This window comes from Miniopterus natalensis, chromosome 6 (assembly GCF_054644295.1).
Source record: "Miniopterus natalensis isolate mMinNat1 chromosome 6, mMinNat1.hap1, whole genome shotgun sequence".
In the NCBI taxonomy this organism is placed as follows: Eukaryota; Metazoa; Chordata; class Mammalia; order Chiroptera; family Miniopteridae; genus Miniopterus; species Miniopterus natalensis.
Genome location: NC_142086.1, coordinates 42,595,303 through 42,620,465, shown reverse-complemented (window position 1 = coordinate 42,620,465; position 25,163 = coordinate 42,595,303). Strand labels below are relative to the sequence as shown.

Below are 25,163 nucleotides of genomic sequence, written 5' to 3'. Positions count from 1 at the left end.
CTTTTTAGCACTGTATTTAAAAGTTTTTACCTGACCTCTATCCAGAATTTTTCAAAGTAAAAAAAAGAAAAAAATTTTTTTAAGCTCTTGTTTCCATTTATCTATAGCAGTTTTTGAGTGAGCTGGACTTCTCACATTGTATTGTAATTTTGGGGTTTGCTTACCCATTAAAATATGAAACTCTTAAGGACTATGAATTTTTGTATACTCATAGCCGTGGCAAAATATTTTTTGTACACATCGAGTTATTTTGAGGTAATATTCTATCCAATTGTAGGATTTGTAGGGGGTGTCTGAATTTACTGTGGAATCAAATATTTAGAGATGGATGAAACACTTTCAATCCTAGTGTGATTATTAAGGATAGATGGTGGAATTTTGGATAATCTCAAAAATGTATTTTGGGAAAATAGTCCTTGAAGCAAAGGTTGTAAAGTGACTCCTATGTTGCTAGATTTTATGAAAATGGAGCTTTCTGTAGTGGGGGAAAAGATCTCTTGGTAGAGTGAAATTAGGTGAAGAAGAAAAGATGATCCATGTGCTGCCTACCCATACGCCTACAGTATTAAGCTTGCCGGTTGCTACTTCACCTAAAAGTTCACTTTTCCTTTATTAGACTTTACATAAGGGTACATTGAAGTACCCTTCTGGGAATCCCTTGAATCCAGGCTTCTAGCTTCTAGAAGGATTTTTCCCTCCTTCTCTTTTTTTTTCTTTTTTTTTTTTTTAAGTATGAGTTGTCAAATGATGTAACAATGAACAAAAGCCTCCATGTCTGGTTTAGAGGGGGATATATGTTAATGGTTATTGGTTAAGCCCTGGCTGGTTTTTCTCAGTGGTTAGAGCGTCGGCCTGCGGACAAGGATCCTGGGTTCGATTTCAGCCAGGGGCATATACCTCAGTTTCAGGCTCGAACCCAGCCCAGGCCAGGGTGCATGCAGGAGGCAACCAATTGATATGTCTCTCTCACATTGATGTTTTTCTCTCTCCCTCCCCCCACCTCCCTTCCACTGTCTAAAAAGCAATGCAAGAAAAAATCCTCAGGTGAGGATTAAAAAAAAAGGTTATTGGTTAAAACAAAAGGATAATTTTTTTTTTTAAATGTGCCTCTCAGATTTTCTTGTACTGGTGTGATATTTATTACATCTTGAGTAGTCATTTTGTTTTTTTAGATCAGAATGATTAATAAGAATCTAGTTTACTTGTACTTTTCTATATTGGAAAAAAATTGCCTTTATAGATAAGTTGTTTACTGCAATTGATTTCAGATTGTTAACCATAATCCTATAGTAAAAGAAATACATTTTACATTGCAGCCCAGTGCATGGAAAAATAAAACACATTTAATAAAAAAAATCCTTGCTTTTACTGTTTAAATTTCTGTTATTCTGTTCTGTTCTTTTTTCCTTCCCCACTGGCTTCTCATTGCTGATTGGCTGGGACCCACAGTTTGGAAAACACTGATTTACAAGTTTTAAGGTAGAAACAATTACAGAAATGGAATTTACTTTGTGAAAGACAAAGTAACCCACTTTGAGGGCTCTGTGGGTTATATAGAAAGATACAAATTCAGCTTTTACTCTTAAGGCATTTATGGTAAACTAGTTGGACGTGTGTGTGTGTGTGTGTGTGTGTCTCTCTACAATGACTATAATGTAGTACTTAATTTCTATAAGCTACTTTTTGAAAGGCATTCTTTTATATAACACCATTGACTTATAGTTGTAAAAATAAAACAATACGAAGAAAGTATATATTAAATTCCAAAACATTTGTAGGTACTATAGGAATATGGAGATCAGAAAAGATTAGTGTGAGTTTGAGCAGCTGGGGATGGTCTGGTGAAAGAGGTGGGAGTTAAATAGGAACTTAAAGGATGGGTAGAATGTGTGTAGGTGGGAGGGAGCATGGAGATATTCCAGTGATGGTAAGTATGATCAGTGGCTTAGGATTTGACATTAAATAATATATTCAGAAAGAATTAGAAGTGAGATCTAGTTATGATCACATTGGTCACAAATGAAGATAGATTAAGTTGATGAGGAAGGACTAGATTATGAAGTGATTAGCCTTTATCCTATAGGAAAATGGTTCCCTCGCTCCCGTCCTCTCTCTCTTTTTCTCTCTCTCTGTTTACTTTGCTGATAATATTGCCACTCCACATCTCTTGGTTGCTCTTTGTGTGTTATATCCTTGTCAATTTGTCTTTGAATCTAAAGTATGCCTACTATAGAGAGTACAGTGGAGCTTGCTTTCTTATTTAGTCTGACAATTTCTGCCTTTGATTGTATGCTTAATTAATCACGTTTGTATAGTTTTTGAAATGGTTGGAATTACCTGTGCCATGTTGCTCCTTGTGTTCTCTCTCATTGTTTTTGCTCCTCTGTTCTCATTTATTGCCTTCTTTTGTGTTGAACAAATTTTTTTTTTTTAATTTTTAAATTTTAAATTTTTGTTCAAAATATTACAGATGTCCCTTTTTCTCTCCAATGACCCATTTTACCCTGTCCCACTCCCCTCCCCAGTCCCTCTCCGCACCATTGTCCTTGGGTTGTGCATATATGCATATAAGTTCTTTGGTTAATCTCTCCCCCTCCACCCACCTGCCCTCCTCCATCCCTCTGAGATTCGTCAGTCTGACTTATTTCACTTAGCATAATATTCTCCAGGTCCCTCCATACTGTCCCAAATGGTACGAGATCCTCCTTTACAGCTGCACTTCTTTATAATACTTCTTTACAGCTGTGTTGAACAAATCTTTTTTAGTGTACCATTTTAGGTCCAGTGTTGATTTTTAACATTAAAAATTTCTTAGTGGCTGCTTTAGGAATTACATTATGCATTTCAGTTTATCAAAGCCTGCTTTAAATTATACTGATTTAATTCCAGTAAAATATAGCACCTTTTCTCCTTCATCTTTCCAGCTATTATTGTTATATGTATTACATCTATTCGTGTTATAAACCTAATAATGTACTATTATCATAATTGCTTATATAATTTATGTTTTTCATGAAACTAAGAAGGAAAGAAAAATATTGACATTCTCTTATATTTTCTCATTTCTATTTACTGTTTCTGGTCCTCTCATTTCTCCTCATGGATTTGAATTACCTTCTGGTGTCATTTCCTTTTAGCCTGAGAGACTTGCTTTAGTATTTCTTAAAGACAGGCATTCTACTGTAGAATAGTCTCCATCTTTTTTAAAATCTGGGAATGTCTTCATATTTCTTTTCATGTTCAGAGAATAATTTTTCTATATCATTCTTGGTTGACAGGTTTGTTTGTTTTTCTTTCAGCATTTTGAATATTTTTTGTTGCCTTTTGACCTCAATTAGTCTGATAATTAATTGTATTGTTTTTCTCATGTATGTAATGAATCATTTTTTTATTGTTGCTTTCATGATTTTTTTCTTTGTGGCTTCAATTCAAATGTGATATACCTAGATGTGAATCTCTGTGTTTATCCTTTTGGGGATTCATTAAACTGTATGGTTCAGTAGATTAGTATTCTTCATCAAATTTTGGAAGTTTTCAGCAATTATTTTTCCAAAAATTTTTTCTCCTTTTTCCTCTTTTTGTCTGATACTGCCTTTATACATATGTTGGTAAATGTGATGTTATCCTACAGCAGGTCTCTTCAGGCTCTGTTCATTTTTCTGCAGCCTTCCCCCCCCCCCCTTTGTTCTTTCAGTTGGATAATTTGTGTTTCTCTATTTTCAAGTTCAGAGATTTCTTTTTAATTCCATCTTAAACTTATCTTAAGCTCATAGTGAATCTTTTACTTCTGTTACTGTATTTCTCAACTCTAGTATTTCCAGGTCTTAAAAATTAGTATTTCTTTATTGAAATTTCCTGTTTGTTGTGTAATTGTCATCATATTTTTCTTTTAATTTTTAACAGGATTTCTTTTAAGTCTTTGAACATAATTATGTTTATATTTATTCTATATTTTTTAAAAAATAGTAATTTAACTGGCATATAATATTGTATAAGTTTAACATATACATCATATTGATTTTATGTGCTTGTATATTGCAAAATGATTACCACCATAGCATTAGCTAACATGTCATATCTTACAATTACCCTTTCTTTTTTGTGGTGAAAACATTTAAAACCCATTCTTTTAGCAATTTTAAATATACAATACAGCATACTGTATATGAGATCCTCAGAATTTATTCATGTTATAACTAGAAGTGTGTCCTCTGTCACCACCGTCTTCCCTTCCCTCCCACCCTCAGCCCCTGGTAACAGTCCTTCTTGTTTGTTTGTATGAGTTCAGCTTTCTTAGATTCAACAGAGAAGTGATATCATAAATATTTGTCTTTCTTTGTCTGACTTATTTTACTTAGTGTAATGCCTTCAAGTTCCATCCATATTGTTGCAAATGGCAGGATGTCCTTTATTCTCATGGCTGAATAATATTCATACACACACACATACACACATGTACATAATGTTACATGCCATATAATGACTTTCTGGTCAGTGAGGTACCATATATATATATATATATATGGTAGATCTATCTATCTGTCTGTCTGTCTATCTATCTATCTATCTATCTATCTATCTATCATCATCATCTAATCTATCTAATCTATCTATCTATCTATCTAATCTATCTATCTAATCGTGGTACCAAACCATAAAATTACAATGGAGCTGAAAAATTTCTAGTGATGTTGCAGCACAGTGCATTACTCAAGTGCTTGTGGTATAAACAAACTTATTGCTTTGCCATTCATGTAAAAGTACAGTATAGTACATACAATTACAGTAGTGGGCACTATCATCTAGGTTTATGTAAGTAAACTTTATGATCATAGTTTCCACAATGACAAAAGCACCTAACTATATTTCTCAGAATGTATTCCTGTCATTAAGCAGCACAGCACATTACACCACACATACATCACATCACATCACAGGTGGTTCATCCATTCATCTGTCAGTGGGCACTTAGTTGTTTTCATGTCTTGGCGATTGTGAATAATGCTGCAGTGAATATGAGAGTACAAAAGTACCTCTTCAAGAAAGTGATTTCATTTCTTCTATATATACATCCAGAAGTGTCATTGCTAGATCATTTGGTAGTTCTGGTTTTAATATTTTGTGGAATCTTCATACTGTTTTCTATAATAGCAGCTACAATTTACATTCCTGCTAACAATGCACAAGGATTCTCCTTTCTCTACATCCTTGCCAACATGTTATCTCTTGTCTTTTTGATGATAGCCATTGTAACAGGTATGATGTGCTCTCTCATTGTGATTTTTATTGGCAGTTCACTGATCATTAGTGATGTTCAGCACTTTTTCATGTACATGTTGGACATTTGTATGTGTTCTTTGGAAAAGTGTTCAGTGCCCTTTCCCATTTTTTTAAGTGGCTTGTTTTTGGGTTTGGGGATTTTTTTTTTCTATTAAAGTTTTACAAATTCTTTATATGTTTTGTATATTAACCCCTTATCATACATGATTTGCAAATATTTTCTCTCATTCAGTAGGTTGCTTTTTCACTTTGTTGATGGTTTTCTTTGATATGCAAAAGCTTTTAAATTTGATGGTGCCTCACTTTATTTTTGCTTTTGACACCTTTGCTTTTGGTATCAAATCTAAAAAGTCATTGTCAAGACTATTCAAGAAACTTACCTCTTATGTTTTCTGTAGGAGTTTTGCAGTTTTTATGTACTTTGAACCTAATGTCTGCTTTGTATTCTTGTCTGCCAAGTCCAACAGTTGTGTCTGCCAGAGTCAGTTACTATTGACTTCTTTAAAGAAATAAAACAAAACAACCTGCTTATAGGTCTTTTCCTGCTGTTTGCATGTCTCACCATTCTTTTTTTTTTTTTTTTTTTTGTCAGTTGGACCTTTTAAATAATGTAGCAATTCTGGATTCTGATTTTTTTTTTTTTAATCCTCCTGGAGGTTATTGTTTTGGGGTTTTACTTTATTTTTGTTATTTACCTGTATCTAATCTATAGAATCTTTCTCCTCCATAGTTCAAAGACCCTGAATTCTGTGTTAAATTTTTTATTCTAATTTTCATTTCTTGGCCTGATTTCTTAGGGTTGACTCTTTTTTTTTTAAATATATCTTTAGTGATTTTTTTCAGAGAGAGGAAAGGACAGGTAGAGAGAGAGATAGAAACATCAATGAGAGTCATCGATCGGCTGCCTCCTGCACAACCCCTGCTGGGGACCGAGCCCGAAACCTGGGCACGTGCCCTAACCAGAATCGAATGGCGATCCCCTGGATCCCAGGTTGATGCTCAACCGCTGAGCCACGCCCGACTGGGCCCTTAGGGTTGACTCTTTAGTCTGCATAGCTTAGCGGTCAGCCAAGTAGTGGTTAGAGATTGTGTTTGAACATCTTGAGTTTATAAAGCTTCCATCTTTTTTTGGTGATTCTGTACATGCATTGCAGAATACCTTCAAAATTCCAGTAGTTTTTAAGTTGGCCTTTGCTTTCTTTGAGGCCCTCTTAGGTCTTCTCTGCATGTGTGTATAGCCTCTGAGCCAGGGATATGTGGAGAGTTTATGCCTCTCTTATTTCCAGGATCTCCCTGTTAAATTTCTTAATGTTCTGCCAGTCTGTCATTTTCCCCAGCTGAGACTCTCTCCTCAGGGTAGCAAAGCTGTGGACTTTTTTCACTTTGTTTCCTGTCAGATTTGCTATTTTTACTACCATTGCCACTATAAATGGGTTTTTGCTTTCTGTTTTAAATAATGGTAGCCCCCTCCAGAAGCATAATTCCTGGTTTTCATGGCAACCCTGCCCTGGTAAAACTACTACCTGACTGAACTGGGTGGTGATAGTGGGGGATGCTAATATTTCTTGGCAAGAAGGCCACTGGTGCCCACTGTCCTAACTCCAGTATCTAGCAACTTTTCATGCATAAATGCTTCTCGACTCATTGCATTGGGACGATTTCCAGAGCTCTGAAATGGTTGCTTTCTACACTGTAGTCCTTTTTATAGGTGTTTGGGGGGACATCTCTTCATTCCACTATAGCTGGAAATCTCTCCTCTTTTTGAACTTTGTAACTTCTTAGTCCTTCTGCCTGTCTCCCAGTCACACTTTAAATCACTCTAGTCAGGCTTTTGTTACAACCATTCTACCGAAATCACTTACAAGATACACTAGCATCCTGCATTTGCCATATCCAAATCAGTTTTCTGCTTTCACCTTAAACTTTAAGCAGCTTTTGACATAGTAAATGGTTACTCTCCTTTTCTGAAAACTTTTTTTTTACTTGGCTTCTAAGATAACATGTTCTGTTTTTCATTCTACTTCATTGACTACCATGTGATACACTCCTTTTTATACCTATGAATTCTTTTTTATGTGTGTATGTGTCTAACTTATTTCCTAGGTGATAGATATACCCTTGCTTTAAAGTCCCCAAAGTACAGATGGCCCCCCGATGCCTATTTCCAGCCCCAACTTCTACTATTGGTTCTCAGTATTTTTCTCTTGGATACCTAATCAGGATTTCAAACTTAATAGGTAGAAAATAGAACTCATGATTCATTCTCTTCCTCAAATTTATTCTCTTCAATTTTTAGAATGATCTTTTAAAAAGATATATCAGATTATGTTATTTTCCTGATCAAAACGTCATTGGCCTTTTTTTACATTTAGTGTGAAATTTAATTTCTTACCATGATTTACAGGTTTATATGACATACCCCCGGCCTACTTTTCTGAACTTGTCTCCCACCTCTCTCCCTTTACTTAGCTTGCTCCATTGTCCTTCAAGCTACTTTTTGAATATGCTAAACCCACCTCTAGGCATTTACATTAGGAGTTTCCTATTATTGCAGTGCTTCCATTTGGAATGGAAATGGACACAATTTTGAAATTGGTAAAGTTTTCCATGTCCTATGAAACAGTCAAAAGAGTCTCACTTTAGTTATTATCTTTGTTAAAGCAATTATACTGTACTAAGTTTGTTTATTGCTTCAGCCATAGTCATTTTATAACAGGTAATGGAATGAATGATTGATGTCTTATAAATGAGTTTTAAATATCACTGTATACATAAGCCCAGCTCTCATGGTCAGTTTAAAGGGACAAGAGTCCTCTTGAGTTTCCTGTTTCCCTGAGAGACCATTCAGAATACAGTTTACTAGATGTTTCTAGAGGAGGAAGACATTCATTTCTTTCCACTACCACCTTCTAAGTTAGAACTGGAGCCCACTCTCCTCTAGGACAGTTCTGCTTATTTGGCTCGTCATCTATGCAACCCCCACTCCACTTTTTTTGACTTTTTTTTCTAACCATAATAGCATTTTCCTTCCAGATTCCCAGGCATATATTTTATGTTTTCTAGCCCTTCTAAATCTTTATTTTAACTGAAATTATATATTTTCTGTCTACATCGCTGGTACTTTGGTGCTCTTTTTCTGTTATGTAATTTAGCCTTTATTAACTGGTTTCTGACAGCCCAAGTATATTGTTGGACTTTATCTTCTTTGTTAATATATACTCTTCAAATTTATTACAGCAAAATTTATGATGTTAGGAGGTCATCATATTATTTAATGTTTTCTTTCCATGAAGAATGATCATACCCTTGAAACCTCCCAAAGGGAAAATTATTTGTGTGGTCTATAAATTTATCAGTACTGTTCAGTTTCTAGAATACTATATTTTAACTCCCTAAAACTTAGCAACTAAGCCCTTTTAATGGGGTTAATTCTCAGATTTTTCACTGTATCTTAGAAAATAGTAGGGGTTGTAAGAATTTTCTTTGCACACAAATTTATTTGATGTGATGTTTGATTCTTATTATAGTTTTAAAAATTATAGCAGTAATAGCTCATTTCAGATATCTCTTATATACTCTAGACCAGTGCCTCTAAAGCTTTTTGTGATAAAGTAGTTTTAAAAATTTCCAATTCATTGAGGGCTGATATTTTTGTAAAATACTACACAAATGAATTACTACAAAAGTGAAATTTTAAGAAATACAAAATATAGGCCCCACCTTTTTTTTTTCCCCCAAATATATCTTTATTGATTTCAGAGAAAGGAAAGGAGAGGGAGAGAGAGAGATAGAAACATCAGTGATGAGAGAGTCATTGATTGGCTGCAACCCGCAACCCGGGCATGTGCCCTGACCAGGAATCGAACCCTGATTGCCTGGATCCTAGGTCGATGCTCAACTGCTGAGCCACACCCGGCCAGGCTAGGCCCCACTTTTTATTATGATTCATTGATATAAAGTTATTCTGTCAAATTGCTATCAAATATTCTAAACACTTAATTTCAATTTGATTTGCAGAGCAGTAGTAAATAGTTCATGGACAGCACTGATCTATAGACCATACTTTTTAGTAACATATAGCCTGCTGTTTGAATATTTAATGTTATTTCAGAAACATTAGTCAATATGATGAATAGCAGTTATCCTTTAAAAAATATTTTTTGTGTTTCCTTTTCAGAACCGAGAGCTCCAAATCATGAGAAAGCTAGATCACTGTAACATAGTCCGATTGCGTTATTTCTTCTACTCAAGTGGTGAGAAGGTAGGTCTTGCAGAAAATGTGTACTGAATATTGTGATAGACTTGTTATTCTTCTAGAAATAATCCCCCTTACCCAAGTAAACCAGTTTTGCTGATTGAGTGGAAGAATTTCAAAACACAAGCACTAGTGATTCTGAGCTCAAGATATGATCATTGATTCTTATGATCAGGAAATGTTAATGAAAGGAATGAATTTTTTTGAATTTCGTTCTTTTTTTTAAACCTCTATCTTCAGTTCTAAAGCAAATATATTTTTGAACCTTTTATGATCTTTGTGTGCTTCTGGAGCCCCATGTTAGTTCACCTGTTTATTGGAGGGAGGAAGATGATGTCATTTTGTTACACTGATGTATTGGAGGGGAAGGGAGGAAGGAGGAGGACTTTGGTAGGACCAGAATGATACTTAAACATTGGGAGGCAAGTTTAGCCTATCCTTGGCTAGAAAAAAATTGAAAAATATATAATATTTCAGAGCTTGTTGTAAGTGGTCAGAGTTTATGATCACACTTAATTCTGTGAAAACAAAGGATAATTAGGAAGACTTTGTACTGCGAATCCTCTTCTTCCCCTTCCCCTTGGTCTTTCTCTTCAGAAGATATAATAACTAATGTCATTGTACTCACTGGAGTTTGCAGCGTAGAAAATCAGTTTCTTCTATTTTACTTTGGTTGTTTTCTTTCTATTCACTGTCCCTTATTTCCAGATTCAATGTTTTCTTACATTTTTTTTCTTCTCTGGTTTGTGGTGAGGGAGCAGGACAAGTAACAAATCACTTAATCTTTTTGGCCAAATAAATATGACTTTGGATAAGTTCATTTGATATTTTGGACCTTGGATACCATGCATATACTATCTAAAGTCCTTAGATCCATAATGCGTCTTGATTTCTAGCCCAGTGTTCTTTTTATTTCACATACCTATTTCCCAATGTACCTGTGTTTAATTATTTTCCATTAAATTTTATTTCAGTTATTTCCTTAGAAAAATTTTTTTTTTCTTCATGATAGAGCCTGTAGTATGGCAAGGTACCTATATCTTAAGCCAGAATTGTGATATACATGTCTACAGATATGTAATTGGTGTATGAGAGAGAGATTGAGATCGTGCTCGCTAGTATTTTAACAACCAAATTGGTTCTTTAGTGACTTGTTTTTCAGGTGCACTTCTGCCTTTAAATTTAAATGATTGCCTCTGCTTGTATTAGGGACTATAAATCCTCATTAGTATTTGAGCTCTTTTTTTTTCTTTTTTTTTTTTTTAAAGCCATTTACTTTATTCATGCTTTTTTTTACAGCAAACTGCCTGTTACTTCTTTAATTTTATTTGTTTTGGCATGTCTTCACTTTTTCCTGTCCCTTCCCAAATAAAATTATGGAGCATCTGTTATGTTCACAGTATTCACAATGGAATTTTGCATCCTCATGGTTTTTTGATATTAGATGCTAGACATTATAATACCCCAGAGGGGAAAGTAAATGTCAGAATTATTTGTTCCATGAACCACTGGATTGCATGCAGATTCATTTGCAAAGGTCACCTTACAAAGCCCCTAAACATTTTCTCTTGACTACTTAATTTATATTGCTTTCCTTATGTGACAGGTACTGCTTTAGTGCTTTACAAATATTACCTCATTTAACTCTTATAAAGATAAAGGGAAGAATATAAAACTTTTGAATGTAAGGCTGTATTTGTGATGGTACCTAAAGCTTATCTGTCTGGTTTTGGTTTGGTGGAAGGCCCCATCACAATCTGCCCTCGCTGTCTGTCACTTAATCCTGCCTTGGGAGTGACAGTGGCTGACCGTTATCTGTATCCCAGAGGATGATTTTCCTCCCTGCTGCTATGAGAGCTCCTTATTTATCTTAAGTAGTCTTGTAGATAAAGAGCAATTGAGAAGTGATTAAGGGAGATTAACCAGAGGACAAAGAACCTTTGACTATTATAAAAAAGAAATATACTTTCCAATATTTTATTTATCTCAGAACTTTCTCTTGAGCACTGTAAATTTTCCAAAGTGAAAAAAACCCCTCTTAATTTTGGATAGCTCCATTAAAAAACCAGAAAGAAAGAAAAGTTGTGATTATTGCTGAAAATAATGATCCTTGTCAAAGAAAAGAAGATTTTCTGAAGATATGCAGAAATACACAGATTCAGGGACCTCTCATATTATTCCAGCTACCAAAAGGATAATTTCTTCTTGGCCTACTCATGCTCTCCACTTCCTTTCTTCTGAATTGTTCTTGCAGGACCACCAGCATGTCACTCAAGAGACCAGCTAGTAAACTAACATGAAATGGTTTCTGCTCTAGGGTTGAGGGCTCAGGTTTGTTATTATTAGGTCTAACTCTCCAAGAGTAGGTTACTGAGGGCGAACTCAGAACTGCTATTTAGAAAGGGATCTAATTTCTTATGAAATTCTTACAAATCCTTAAAGATAATTTTTCTCTGAATGTGGCAGTCCTGTATTAGGGAGGCATTTTACTAACAGAAGCATTATGTATTGTCTGTGTATATATATTAGAAGAGTTTTTGGGGAGGAAATAATAGTTTGAGATGCCTCTGAGACATGCAAATATAGATGCCCAGTAGGCAGGTGCATGTATGACTATATGGAGGGACGACATATAGGTTGGGTAGATAGGATGTGTAGCCATGTGGTAGAGCTCTTAGAAGTTTGGGAAGGAAAGAGAAGGAGATACTTCTCTTTGAGGCCAGCGAAGAGCCAGCAGTTTGCCAGTATTGCCTTCTGGTCCTAGAATATGTCAAAGGTGAGAACAATCTTCATTTGAGAGTGCTGCAAGGAAGCCAGTGCCTTTGGGTGGGATCCAGGTTTTGTCAATGGCAAGGCAGTAAAAAGAACCCTCTATGAAGAGACTGGGGTTTGAAACTCCATGAAGAGTTTCTTTTGGGGGTTTCAGAAAGCTCAGGGGAATCTCTGGGCAGGAGATTAATGGTAAGAACATGAGCCTAAAGGGGGCTTGAGAATGCGATTAGGGGATTGAGCTGAGGGCATTGTGAGGACAAGAAAGAAAAGAAGGATTTCAGTATTTCAGGATTATAGGGATGATAGACTTGTTTAGGTTCCATGGATGAGTTCAAATGTATATGGGTATATTTTTTAATCCTGTCGTCGTCGTCGTCGTCGTCGTCGTCGTCGTCGTCACCACCACCACCACCACCACCACTCTTTCTTTCTGTCATTTTCTACCTCTTTTTCTAAGCCTTGTCTCTCCTTTCTCTTCTGTCTCTGTGTACTTTCTGGTTTTCTGCCTCTTTCGCTTTTGGCTCTGGATCTCTATCTTTCTGTCTCTGGGTGCCTGTCACTCTCTCTTCATCTATGTCACCCCTCAGATTTTTCCCCTCCCTGTTAACTCTGGTGTATGGCTGCCTGGCTGTGTTTCTGTCTCTCTCACTCTCTCCCCTACTCCATCCCCCTCTCTGTTGGCTATTTCTTGTATGGATCTTTCAACCTTTTTCTCTGGGTTTCTATACCCCTCTTTTGTTGGGATTCTACCCATTTCACTTTCTTTGAATATCTAATCCTTTCTAAATCTTTGTGTGGGTTCTCATCTGTCCTGAGCCTTCCTCATTCTCTTCCTTGGTATCTCTTCTCTCTGAGCCTCTACTACTACCTTTTTTTAAAAAAAATTTAAGGAAGAAAAATTTGCACTCACTATCCTGACTTTTCACTTCAGTTCTACGCATTTCGTATGTACATGTTTTACATAGTTCTAGGAATAATTATTTATAAACTTATTAAAGACCCATGATCTCAAAATCTTTCCCTTGTTGCCTCATAGTATTTGTAGTTATTGGTTATCTTATATTACATTGAGTAGTTGTACTACATAATACTCTTAACGGTTCTCCCATTGCTATTTTTAATTTTAGAATTGTAGCTAAACTATCCCAGGGCCTCATCATAATTTTTGTCCATAAGTACATTGTAGCCTTGGATGAAATTAAAGTAGGATTGCTCTAATATTTGGAAAATATTTCCACTGACCATAATTTGAATGGTTATATCTATTTCGGCTACCTTCCACCCTGCCATTTTAAAGACTTTTTCTTTAGGGATTATAAATAATCAGCTTTTAGCCTATACTTGGGGGAAGGGGAGTAGACAGTAAAACTAGAAGGAGGAGGAATTAAGTCAGGACAGAGACTAAAGTGTGACCTAATTAGCCTTAGTCTGCTGGTTGGAATCATTTCTGTTTGCTATAGTAACTAAGGCACCATGTAGTCGATTAGTATACTCTAGGTTACCCAATAGATTTTACTAACTGATTAGTACATACAGAGTAGTAACATTCTTTCTCCTTAATCAGAGAAAAATTGGATTTTTCAATGTTTTGAAAGACTGGGCTTATAATACTTTTATGAATTCTAAGTATCGTATAGAATAGTTTCCCCCCCACTATTGATATTTGGCAGTAGAAGCCCCATTCCCCTTAATGAAATTTTATAAAGAACCCCCTGTTCTATAGATAGAAAAGATAAAAAGCAAAGTTGCTCAAGTTGAAACTGGGGCGCGGCACCAGCTGACTTTGCCTTTCTTGAGTTGCTCACCTCTGTAGAACCCCAGGCCTCTGAAGGATGTACGTAGTATCTAAACCACATTGTGCCTTTACAGGATTCTTAAATTTTATGTAAACCAATTAATAGTCTTCTTTAAGAAAATTTTCTTTAGGTCACCTTATGTAGTAATATTTTTCCTATGGTTCATCATAGGTTGATTACTTGAATAATAAAGAGGTAGCCTTCCTTAAATAAAGCTCTCCCTGTACCTATATTAGACAGTTTAAATAGCAAGGATGGCAAATTGATTTGATTCCTCCTATCAGCTTTATTTTATTGGTGGTAATTGTGGGGAGGGCTGTGTGCAAAGGGGAAGATTATACCACTGCTCTGGGATCAGGGATAAGAATGCAGTATTTATGCCTGTTTGCCAGCTAGTCCTGGAAAGGAAAGGGTAGGAGTGAATCTGTTCTGGAAAGTAAAGAGCACTGGCTTTGTAGCTAGAAATATTTGGGTTTACATCCCAGTTCTGCCACTTGATAGCAGTATGTCTGGGCAGGATATTTACCTTTGTAAGCCTTTTCCCCTTCTCATCTGTACAGTAGGGATTTTATAAGGAAAAAATGTAATAATAGCACCTGGCATATAAGTTTTTACATGTAAAAAATGTTTATCATAGCACCTGGCATATAATTAACACTTAAACATTCATTTACTACATACTTTGCAGATTGTTATTTAGTAATAGCAAATATATCTTGCTCTTGGTATGTGACAAATACTACTCTAAGCCCTGTACATGTACTTTATAACTCACTTAAATCTCACAGCAACCCAGTGAAGAATGGGTACTGTTATTATCCCCATTTTATAGAAGAAACTGAGGCAATCACAGTTAAATAAGTTACCTCAGAGTCATGCAGCTTCTGAGTGGCAAAGTTAGGAGTCATCTCTAGGCACACTGTTTCGAGTCTAAATAGTATGCTATCTATTTGGCCTAGAATATAAATTTCTCCGGAAGCAGTGTGTTAGAAATGTAATATTAAAAAAATCTTAGTAATGATTGCCAAACAAGGAGAGGTTGTACAGTTCTTTGGAGAACTTTAAGAGAGTAAATAGCCTTTTGCTGTATGATAATAGTAGTAGCAGTAATAATCATAGCCAAAATTTATATGGTGCTTACTATATGCCAGGCCATAATCAAAATACTTTACTCATACTCTTCTCTTCTCTCTTTTTTTTTTTTTTTTTTAAGAGGATTGTTGTTAATTCTTTTTTAAGTGTTAGAATTTATGCCCCCCCAGCGTGGCTCAGCAATTGAGCATTGACCTGTGATCCAGCAGATTGAGGTTCAGTTCCCAGTCAGGGCACATGCCCGGGTTGCAGGGTTGATCCTCAGTGGAGGACGTGCGGGAGGCAGCTGATGAATGACCCTCATCATTGCTGTTTCTCTCTCTCTCTCTCTCTCTCTCTCTCTCTCTCTCTCAATCTCTCTCTCTTTCTCCCTCTCCCTTCCTTTCTCTGAAATCAAAAAAGATGTATTTTTTAAAATTTTTAGGGGAAAAAATCTTAGAATTTATAATTGAAACCTTCTAGTCCTGGATTTTACTTTCTGGGAAGTTTTTGATTACTGATATAATCTCTACTTGTTATATAGGTTTGTTGAGATTTTGTATTTCATTTTAAGTCAGTATAGTAATTAGTATATTTCTAGGAATGTATAGATTTCTTTTAGGTTATCTGATTTGTTGACACACAGTTGTTTATGGTATTGTTAACCTTGTTTTTATTTCTGTAATGAAAATATCCTCATTTTCATTTGTGATTTTAGTTATTTATGTCTTCTTTTTTTTCTTTGCCAGTCTAGTAAAAAGTTTATGGATTTGTTTATCTTTTCAAAGAACCAGCTTTTGATTTTTCCTAAATCTATTGTTTTTTTCCTGTTTTCCATTTTCTTTATCCCTGGTCTAATCTTTATTATTTCCTTCCTCTGCTAACTTTGTTTCCTCTATTTCTAGTTTTTCAGGGTGTAAAGTTAGGATATTGATTTGAGATCTTTTAATGTAGGCATTACAGCAGTGGTTTCCATCTGAGTGTTGCCTCCACTGCCTCCCATAAGTTTTGGTATATTGAATTTTGTTTTCATTTATCTCAAGTATTTTCTAAAATTTTTTTTTGTTCAAGAGTATGTTGTTTAATTTCCTCTTTGACCTGTTGGTTACTTATGGTGTGTTGTTTAATTTCTAAACATGTGATTATTATATTTTTTGTTTTGTTTTCTTTTTGTTATTGATTTCTGATTTCTATTGTGGTTGGAGAAGATAATTCATGTGATTTCAGACTTTTCAAATATATTGAAATTTGTTTTGTGGACTAAATATGGACTACCCAGATAAGATGCCATGTGCTTTTGAGAAAAATGTGTATTCTGTTTTGGAATAGAGTGTTCTGTATATATCTGTTACGTCTAACTGGTTTATAATGTTGTTCAATTCCTCTGTTTCTTTATTGTTCTGTCTAGCTATTCTCTCTATTATTGAAAATGTTGTTCTCAAGTCTCCAGCTATTATTGTAATATTGTCTATTTCTTCCTTCAGTCCTATCATTTTCTCCATATATTTGGGACTGTGTAGTTTGATGTATATATATGTATGTAATAGCTGTGTCTTGACAAATTGAATGTTTTATCAAAATACAATGTCTTGGATTCCTTTTATTTGTTTTGCTACTACCTTGGCTAGAACGTTCAGTACAATGTTGAGAAGAGATTAAAGCAGACATCCTTGTCTTTTTCTTATTGGGGGGGGTATTTAATTTTTTATTTCTAAGTATTATGTTGTGGATATTATCTATCATTGATGGGTTCTTTTGCTGTGCAGAAGCTTTTTATTTTGATACAGTCCCATTTGTTTATTTTCTCCTTAGTTTCTCTTGCCCTAGGAGATGTATAAGCAAACATATTGCTACCAGAGATGTCTGAGATTTTGCTGCCTATGTTTTCCTCTAGGATTTTTATGGTTTCATGTCTTACATTTAAGTCTTTTATCCATTTTGAATTTACTTTTGCGTATGGTGTAAGTTGGTAGATATTATCTATCAATGTCATCTATCAATAGAAGAGAAGTTCCCTTTGTACTTCTAGTTTGTTGAGCATTTTCATCATGAAAGGTTTGTTGGATTTTTGTCAAATGCTTTTTTTCATCTGTTGAAATGATCGTGTTTATTCTGTTAAGGTGTTTTACATTAATTTTTTGAATGCTAAGCTTACTTTGCATTTCTGGAATTAATGTCTTTTGGTCATGGTATATAATCATTTTTATATGTTGCTGTACTGTATTTTCTTAGAGGATTTTTGCTTCTGTATTCATAAGGAATATTGATTCGTCATGTTTCCCACTCCCAACCCATTTCCCAATAGCTGTCTGATTTTAGTACCAGGGTAATACTGGCCTCATAGAATGAGTTGGAAAGTATTTTCCTCTTCAGTGTTTTTAAGGTTTTGTGAAGAATTGGTATTCATACTTCTTTGAAAGTTTGGTAGATTTCGCCATAGCTGGGCACTCTTTATGGGAGGTTTTCAAATTACTAATTCAGTTTCTTTACTTCTACTAGGTGTATTTAGATGTTCTAGTTCTTTTGTCCATTTTGGTCATTTGTTCATTTCATCTAAATTATCTTATTAGTATAAGGTTATTCATATTTTTCCCCTTAAAATTCTTTTTATTCTTGTAAGGCGAGTGGTGATGTTCTCTCATTACTGGTTTTGATAATGTGAGTCTTCTTTTTCTCTTTATTTCTCTCTTCTTTCTTTTTTGGTCTAATTAAAGGTTTGTTAGTTTGGTTGATCTCCCCCCCTCAGTGAACCAAATTTTGGTTTTATTGACCCCCCAATTGCTTTTCTATTCTTTAATTAATTTATTTCTGTTCTAGTCTTTATTATTTCCTTCTTGCAGCTTGCTATGGGTTTATTTTGTTCTTTTTCTCCTCCCGTCTAATTATTAACCTTTAAAAGACAGCATTTAAAAGACAGCATCATACAAACTCCATATATTTTCCAGGATCAACTGTACAAATAATGGTTTCTTTCCTTTTGCCTGTAAAAAAGAACGTATATGCTTAGGTTTCTGAATATTTAAGATAGAAGTTAAAGTTATTGATTTAAGGATTTTTTCCTATTGATTTGTAGAGAGAGTAGAAGGGAAAGAGGAAGGGATAGGAGAAGAGAGACAGACAGAGAGACAGAGACATTGATTGGTTGCCTCCCGAACTCAACCCTACCAGGACTGGGAAGCAAACCTATAACCCATGTAGGTACCCTTGACCAGAAATCGGACCCATGCACAGGCGCCAACTCTCTAATCACTGAGCCACACTGGCCAGGGCTCGGATCTTTTTAATGTCACTTACTGTTCACAGGTTGTACTTAAAGTTCCCTTAGCTAGTTATCTTCTTATCCTTTACCACTGGATGTGCGTGGCTTAGATGATGCTGTCATAGTTGAGAGAGTTCATATTTATTTGCCACATGTTGAACAAGGGACTCTAGTACCTTAGAATTTCCCATCGTATTGCTCCTGAGAGGGTGTAGCTTTGGGCATTCACAGTCTTTCTGACTGTCAGGGATAAATGTGATTTTATTTTCTGGGAGCTACTCATGGGTCAGAGTAGCTTATTGTTCAGTTTCTGTAGGTCAGAGGTGGCTTGTAAGCCCTTTTTGCCAGAGACGCTTCTGCTGTTCGTCGATGTATCAATTTAGGGAATGATAGAAGTCTCTCCCACATTCTGCTCAGCCTAGCTAGCATCTGTGCACATCTTTATTAACCTTCAGAGATTACCTTGATCCCAGGTAGGCTCTTTTTGGCTCTTTCCTTGGTTCTCTGTATTAAACTTCTGGTGCCTTGCCTGTTTGCTTGTGTAATACACCTACCTGCCTTCTCTTAAATTGCTCTCCACAAAGTTCCCCATTGTTTTTAGACAATGCCCAGAGGTATGAATTTCTCCCTACTGTGGGTCAATCTCTTTTAGCAGAGCACATAGCCTGCCTTTCCCTCTGGACAGAAACCCTGTTTCCCTATACTAGAACTGAGAGTGACTGACTTTTCCCAGAGTAACACCCCCAGTTTATGAGTGGGCAATGGAGGAGAGGCAGTGACAGACCTGGTCTCCTATGAGCAAGTTGAGAATGAGGCTTACAGGGCCTCAGCCTTCTATACCTGGAGTAGAGCTTCCCTGACTTAATAGTGGGGATTGGGTAGGGAAAGGAAGACACAATCCTCTTGACTGTGCCCAACTGGACTATATCTTTTGCAACATGGAATACAACCTGTCCTTTCTGGGATGAAAACAGCGCCAGACTGGGAGTTGAGGGGAGAGGGAGCTGTAGTCCTCCTTCTTGGCTACACTTGTCTGGAACAGAGTGCCCTGTAGAGCTTCCCAAACATGGAGGTAGGATGGTAGGGTAAGGGAGTGGGTCTTAGCTAAAATGCCACAGACTCTTACTGTTCTTACTGAGATTTGTTTCTTCATTTGCTGTATGCCCTTAGAGCAATTTCCAGTTACTTTTTACCCGTTAAATCATTTCACCAAATTTTTGCTTTGCTGAGGAAGTGTCCTGAGTTCCTTACTCTGCCCTTCCAGTCCTGCTCCCCCCTTACTATTTTCTACACTTCGTTCATGGACTGCTTATTGAAGTTGTTATGCTAGGTAGAAAAGAATAAAATAGAGACTTCCAGCTATAGTGGGTGCATACTGAGGTATAAAAGAATAGACTCAATAGTAATGATTGAGCATATGCTGATTTTCTTCTGTCTTTTGATTGTATATTTTATCAGTAAAAGATTTCAAGCAAGCACAATAAATTAGTGCCATTTTACTAATACATCTTAAAACAAAATAAATATATTCCCTGTATGTGATAATTTTTATCAGATTCAAATTCTTAGAGATTTTCTTTTGATTAACTGTAGAGATTATTACACGTCTTAAATCATGAATAAAAATAATTTTCTTTTAAAATCTTGTGATTTATAAAGTGCTTTTTCTGTGTATGCATTTTTCTCATTTAATCATCAGTGCTACGAGATAGATAACAGTATTATTTTGTGAGTTTCATCATTGAGAAAATCAAAGTTTGATGTGATTTAAGAATTTGCTCAATGTTGTATAACTAGTAACCATGGGAGCCACTTTCAGATGTAGATTCATCAACTATAAAGTCTACATTCTTTCCAATCACCTATTCTCTCAATTTTTAAAGTTCACTTCATTTCAGTATAGTGTTTTAGGTACAAAAACAAAGTATAAGGTCTGTCTAAATGGGTTTGAGAAGGACAAGAAAAGAAATATACTACAAATTGATACATGGAATAACTGTTTCATGTATTATAAACAGAAGTAATATAGAGGAAAGTAATAAATTACTCAGAGGGTCAACAAAGGAATTACATAAAGGTGATGCATATACAGAGTTTAGAATGCTAAATAGGGGTTATTTAGATACATAGGGCAGAGTAGGTGTATATCAAGTTCAAAGTACAGTATGTTTGAAAGGTTTGGTGGAGTTAAACAGAATGATCTGTGTAGAGGAGTTACAAGTATTTTGAAACTTCTGGTATATAAAGTATGAGAGTGGGGGTAGTAGTGGGACTGGAGGATGGGCAAGTAGAAGTGGGTTTATAAGTGATTCTTTGGGTGAAGGTCAGCCTCCCTATATGAAAAGGACTTAATGTTGTTTTTTTAAAAATATGCTTTTATTGATTTTTAGAGAGAGAGGAAGGGAGAGGGATGGATAGAGAGATAGAAACATTGATAAGAGAGAAACATCATCCATCAAACGGCTGCCTCCTGCATGCCCCCTGCTGGTGCCCTGACTGGGAATCGAACCAGTGATCTCTTGGTTCAAGGGTCGACACTCAACCCACCAGCTGGGCAGGACTTAATGATTTTAGTTAAATTAAACCCCAAACTGTAGAAATGGTGTGTGTAAGTGCTGTGCAAAATTATAGCTAAATATACACAGTAGTTCGCCATTATCTGCAGGGGGAATATGTTCCAAGACCCCCAGTGGATGCCTGAAATTGCAGGTACTACTGAAACCTCTATATACTCTACTATATTTTTCCCTATACATACATGTGTTTTCACTTAAGTGAAGCACTTTACTGCTTCTCTTTGGCATATCCAAATTGCCAGCACCATTACTGTTGTGCTTTGGGCCATCATTAAGTAAAATAAGGGTTACTTTAACACAAGCACTGGGATACTTCGACAGTGGATCAAATGATCAAATAACCAAGACAGTTACTAAGTGACTAACAGGCAGGTAGCCTATACAGCATGGATGCACTGGACAAAGGGATGATTTTCACGTTCTGGGCAGGAAGGAGTTGGGACAGCACAAGATTTCATCATGGTACTCAAAACGGCATGCAGTTTACAACTTAAAATGGTTTATTTTTGAAATTTTCTACTTAATATTTTTTTTTGGACCACAGTTGGGCCTGAGTAACTGAAACTTCAGAAAGTGGAACCATGGATAAGGGGGGACTACTGTACCTGGTCACATTTACAACATACAACTCTCTTGCCCCCCTTTTCCTTTTCTCTCATCTTCCTTACTGTGTGAAAATCACTGATAGGGAATTTTATTCACTGAAATAATGAGGCTGCCTAAATAAACCCAGTTTTGTATCATTCTTAAAATTTTATGTTGATTTTTGTTAAAGTGGTATATTTATAATCTGTATGAAACTTTTATTGATGAAATGCTAACATTCTTCATTGGCATGTGACGTTGGGAATGAATGTATAGGTAATGTAAAACTCTTGAGGTGGATGAATTGTCAAGACTTCTTCATAAATTATCACTGTTACAGCAAATAATATGATAACTATCATCTTGAAAATGTGAATTTAGGAGTTTCTTTTGAATATCAGTTACCAACTTTGTTTTTATATCATTTTAATATTTTGTGAAACTAAAATACTATTACATGCATATTGTAAAAAAAATAGAAATAACAGCAGGACAATAGATAAATATAAGATCTTCTTTATTGTCAAAATGCCCACATTCCTCTCCGTAGAGGTAAATTTCCTGTGTGCATATATGAGCACGTATATCAGATGTTAATGTTATAACATACATATTATTTTGGAACATGATTATCTTCTTTCCCAACCATGTAACGGTATGGCTTTTTATGTTTATATGCATGGACATGCACCTAGTTTCCTGTATTGTTAGTATCATATACTAACAGTAGTATTTTTAGTATATTTATATATTAGTTTGGTACATTTTTTACAATTAATGAACCAATAGTGATACAGTATTGTTAACTAAAATCCATAGGGACACATTATTATTAACTGAAGTTCATAGTTTATTCAGATTTTCTTAGTTTTTACCTAACATCTTTTTTCTCTTTCACGATCCAATTTGGCTGCCACATTATTATGTTATGTCTCTTAGGCTCATCATGGCTATGGCAATTTTTCAGACTTTCCTTGTTTTTGATGACCTTGGTAGTTTTTTAAGAGTGATAGGTAGATATTTTGTAGGATGCCTCACTGTTGGAATTTGTCTGATGCTTATCTCATAATAAACCGGGCTTCTAGATTATTTGGAAAAAGACCAGAGTGCCATTTTCATCATATCATATCAAGGTACATACTAATATCAACACAATTTGTGACTGTTATATTAATCTTTTTTATTTTTTATTTTTATCTTTATTGATTTCAGAGAGAGGAAAGGAGAGGGAGAGAGAGATAGAAACATCAATGATGAGAGAGTCATTGATAGAGCCCGCAACCCGGGCATGTGCCCTGACTGGGAATCGAACCCCGATCGCCTGGATCCTAGGTCGATGCTCAACTGCTGAGCCACGCCCGGCTGGGCTGTTATATTAATCTTGATCACCTGGCAGACCTAGTATTTTTAAATTTTCTCCACTGTAAAGTGACTTTTTTTTTACACCCCCTTTTCATGCTGTGTTCTTTAGGAGGCAGTCACTATGCACAGTCCACACCTGAGGAGGAGAGAGTGTGTTTCTTCTTAAGGGCAGGGGCTACATAAATTATTTGTTTTTCTTTTGCATGAAAGATTGTCTTTTCTCCCCCATTTATTCATCTATTTAATCATTTATATCAGTGTGGACTTCTGTATGTTTATTTTATACTTTGGGTTATAATCTAATACTATTTTATTTTACAGATTAAATTATTACAGGTTTGGCCATTGGGAGCTCTTTTCAGTTAGCTTCTGTGTCCCTTTGACCCCCATTAATGTGGGCGTTTTGTTTTGTTTTCGCATATGTCTTTGCTTTCTGGCATGTAGATTACTTTTAATTTCTTGCCCTTCACAAATCTTCAATCATCTTTGTGTGTACATATGCACATACACATATAGATAATTGTTTCCATAGACTTAATTCCTAGAAATGGCATTGCTGAGTTGAATTGGGTGTCTGTATGTCTTCACTTTGGGATGAATATATTAGCTCACTGACTTCCCGTATGATTGTAGGACTTTGGGCTTTTACCAGAAGTATGTTATGGTATATATTAGATCATGACCCCATCTAGTACTTAGTTTTCTTAGATTTTTTTCTTTTCCAATTTGGTAGGTGAAAAATTGTAGCTCATTGTTATTTTTTTTTTACACTTTAATTATGAGTAAGGTTGAGCGTCTTTCTACATTTTTGTTGGCCATTTGTATGACCATCTGTTCATGCCCCTTTTCATTTTTTAAATTGGAATGTTAGTCTTTTTTTAATGACTTTTAAGAGCTATTTGTATTTTAAACAAAAACAAATTAGCCCTTTGTCATGTAAGCAAAATTTATTTTGGCCAAATTGTCATTTTTTAAAAATTTGGTTCTATTTTTTTAGGTAGTATAAAAGTTTTACATTTTTATGTAATCAAATTGGCATTATTTTTCTTAATAGCTTACAGATATTTTGTCCAGTATTTGCAAGCACACACAAGTTTTTTTCTGGTACATTTATAGTTTTTTTTTAAACATTAGTGATTTTGGTATTTATTTTGTTTGAAGGTGTGAGATTGTGAGATAGGATGGAGCTTGCTATAATCATTGTTGTATACTAGGTGCTCACCCCCCCCCCCCCAGTCCGTCCTCCAGTTTCCCAAGCAAAAAATATTTCTCTCTTTTTAAATTCAGACCCACTTTACTGTTAGTATTATTCCTAGCTCTAGCCAACCTGGCACACTCATCAAAGAAAAGTCATTTATTTTGAAGGGTTTTTTTGCTAGGCCAAGTTCCCTAACCCAATTCTGAGGAGAATCCTGGGCTACCATGATACTTTATTGTTTTATTACTGGGTTCTCTGATATGCTGCTTTGTATGACATCAGATTTTTAGAATTAGAGTTTGGTTCTATTTAAAACTGCAACCTCAAGCAATTTTGTTTCCTAGTCCTCAAAAATCACCTTGGGATGAAAGCATCACAGTAGTATCTGTTTTTCAAATGTAGGATGAAGTTATCCATTGAGTTGTTAGGTGTGATCAGAATTTTGTCATTTAAATTTCTTTCTCAGTAAATGGTTTTACAGTGGAGTTAATAAAGGAGTGGTTCTTAGCAGTTAGAAAGTTGTTTATTAATAAAAGTGATAACTAGAAAAATTGAACCATTGAGAGAAATCCTCCCTAAGTTGTACATCATGTAATTTTTTGGAAGATTTCTGAATAAGGTACTGTTTGTATGCTATAGATTCCTTTTAAAGGATTTGTAGCAGTGACTCCTTAGCAAATTTATTAGAAGACTAATAATTTTTCTTTGAAATTAGTACTTCCTCATTATGTTAATGGACTGTTGTCAGCATGTCTATTTAAACTATATGTTGAATTTTCATACTTGGTTTTTAAAATCTATAGCTAATCTGTGAGTATTTAGGCATTCTGTTGATAACCCAAAAAGAGATTACATTAAGAAAACAGCAGACCTGAGATATTTCAGATAATTGTGATAGAAATTAATCCTGGTCCTTTTATCATCTTGAAATATTAGCATTCCCAGTCTCTTGTATTATCTTTTGCACAAATCTCCAAACAAAACTACTTTAGGAAGGTACAGATGTTAG

General features: G+C 35.3%; 1 protein-coding gene across 5 annotated transcripts in view; it reads left to right on the top strand.

Annotated features, from left to right (window-relative positions):
* GSK3B (glycogen synthase kinase 3 beta) overlaps nucleotides 1-25,163 on the top strand; it is a 173,715-nt gene that overhangs the window by 71,021 nt on the left and 77,531 nt on the right. For all 5 annotated transcript variants that reach the window (XM_016199903.2, XM_016199905.2, XM_016199904.2 and 2 more), the window contains one exon: nucleotides 9,458-9,541. In XM_016199903.2, the coding sequence (XP_016055389.1) occupies nucleotides 9,458-9,541 (84 nt within the window). The remainder of the gene's footprint in view (nucleotides 1-9,457; nucleotides 9,542-25,163) is intronic.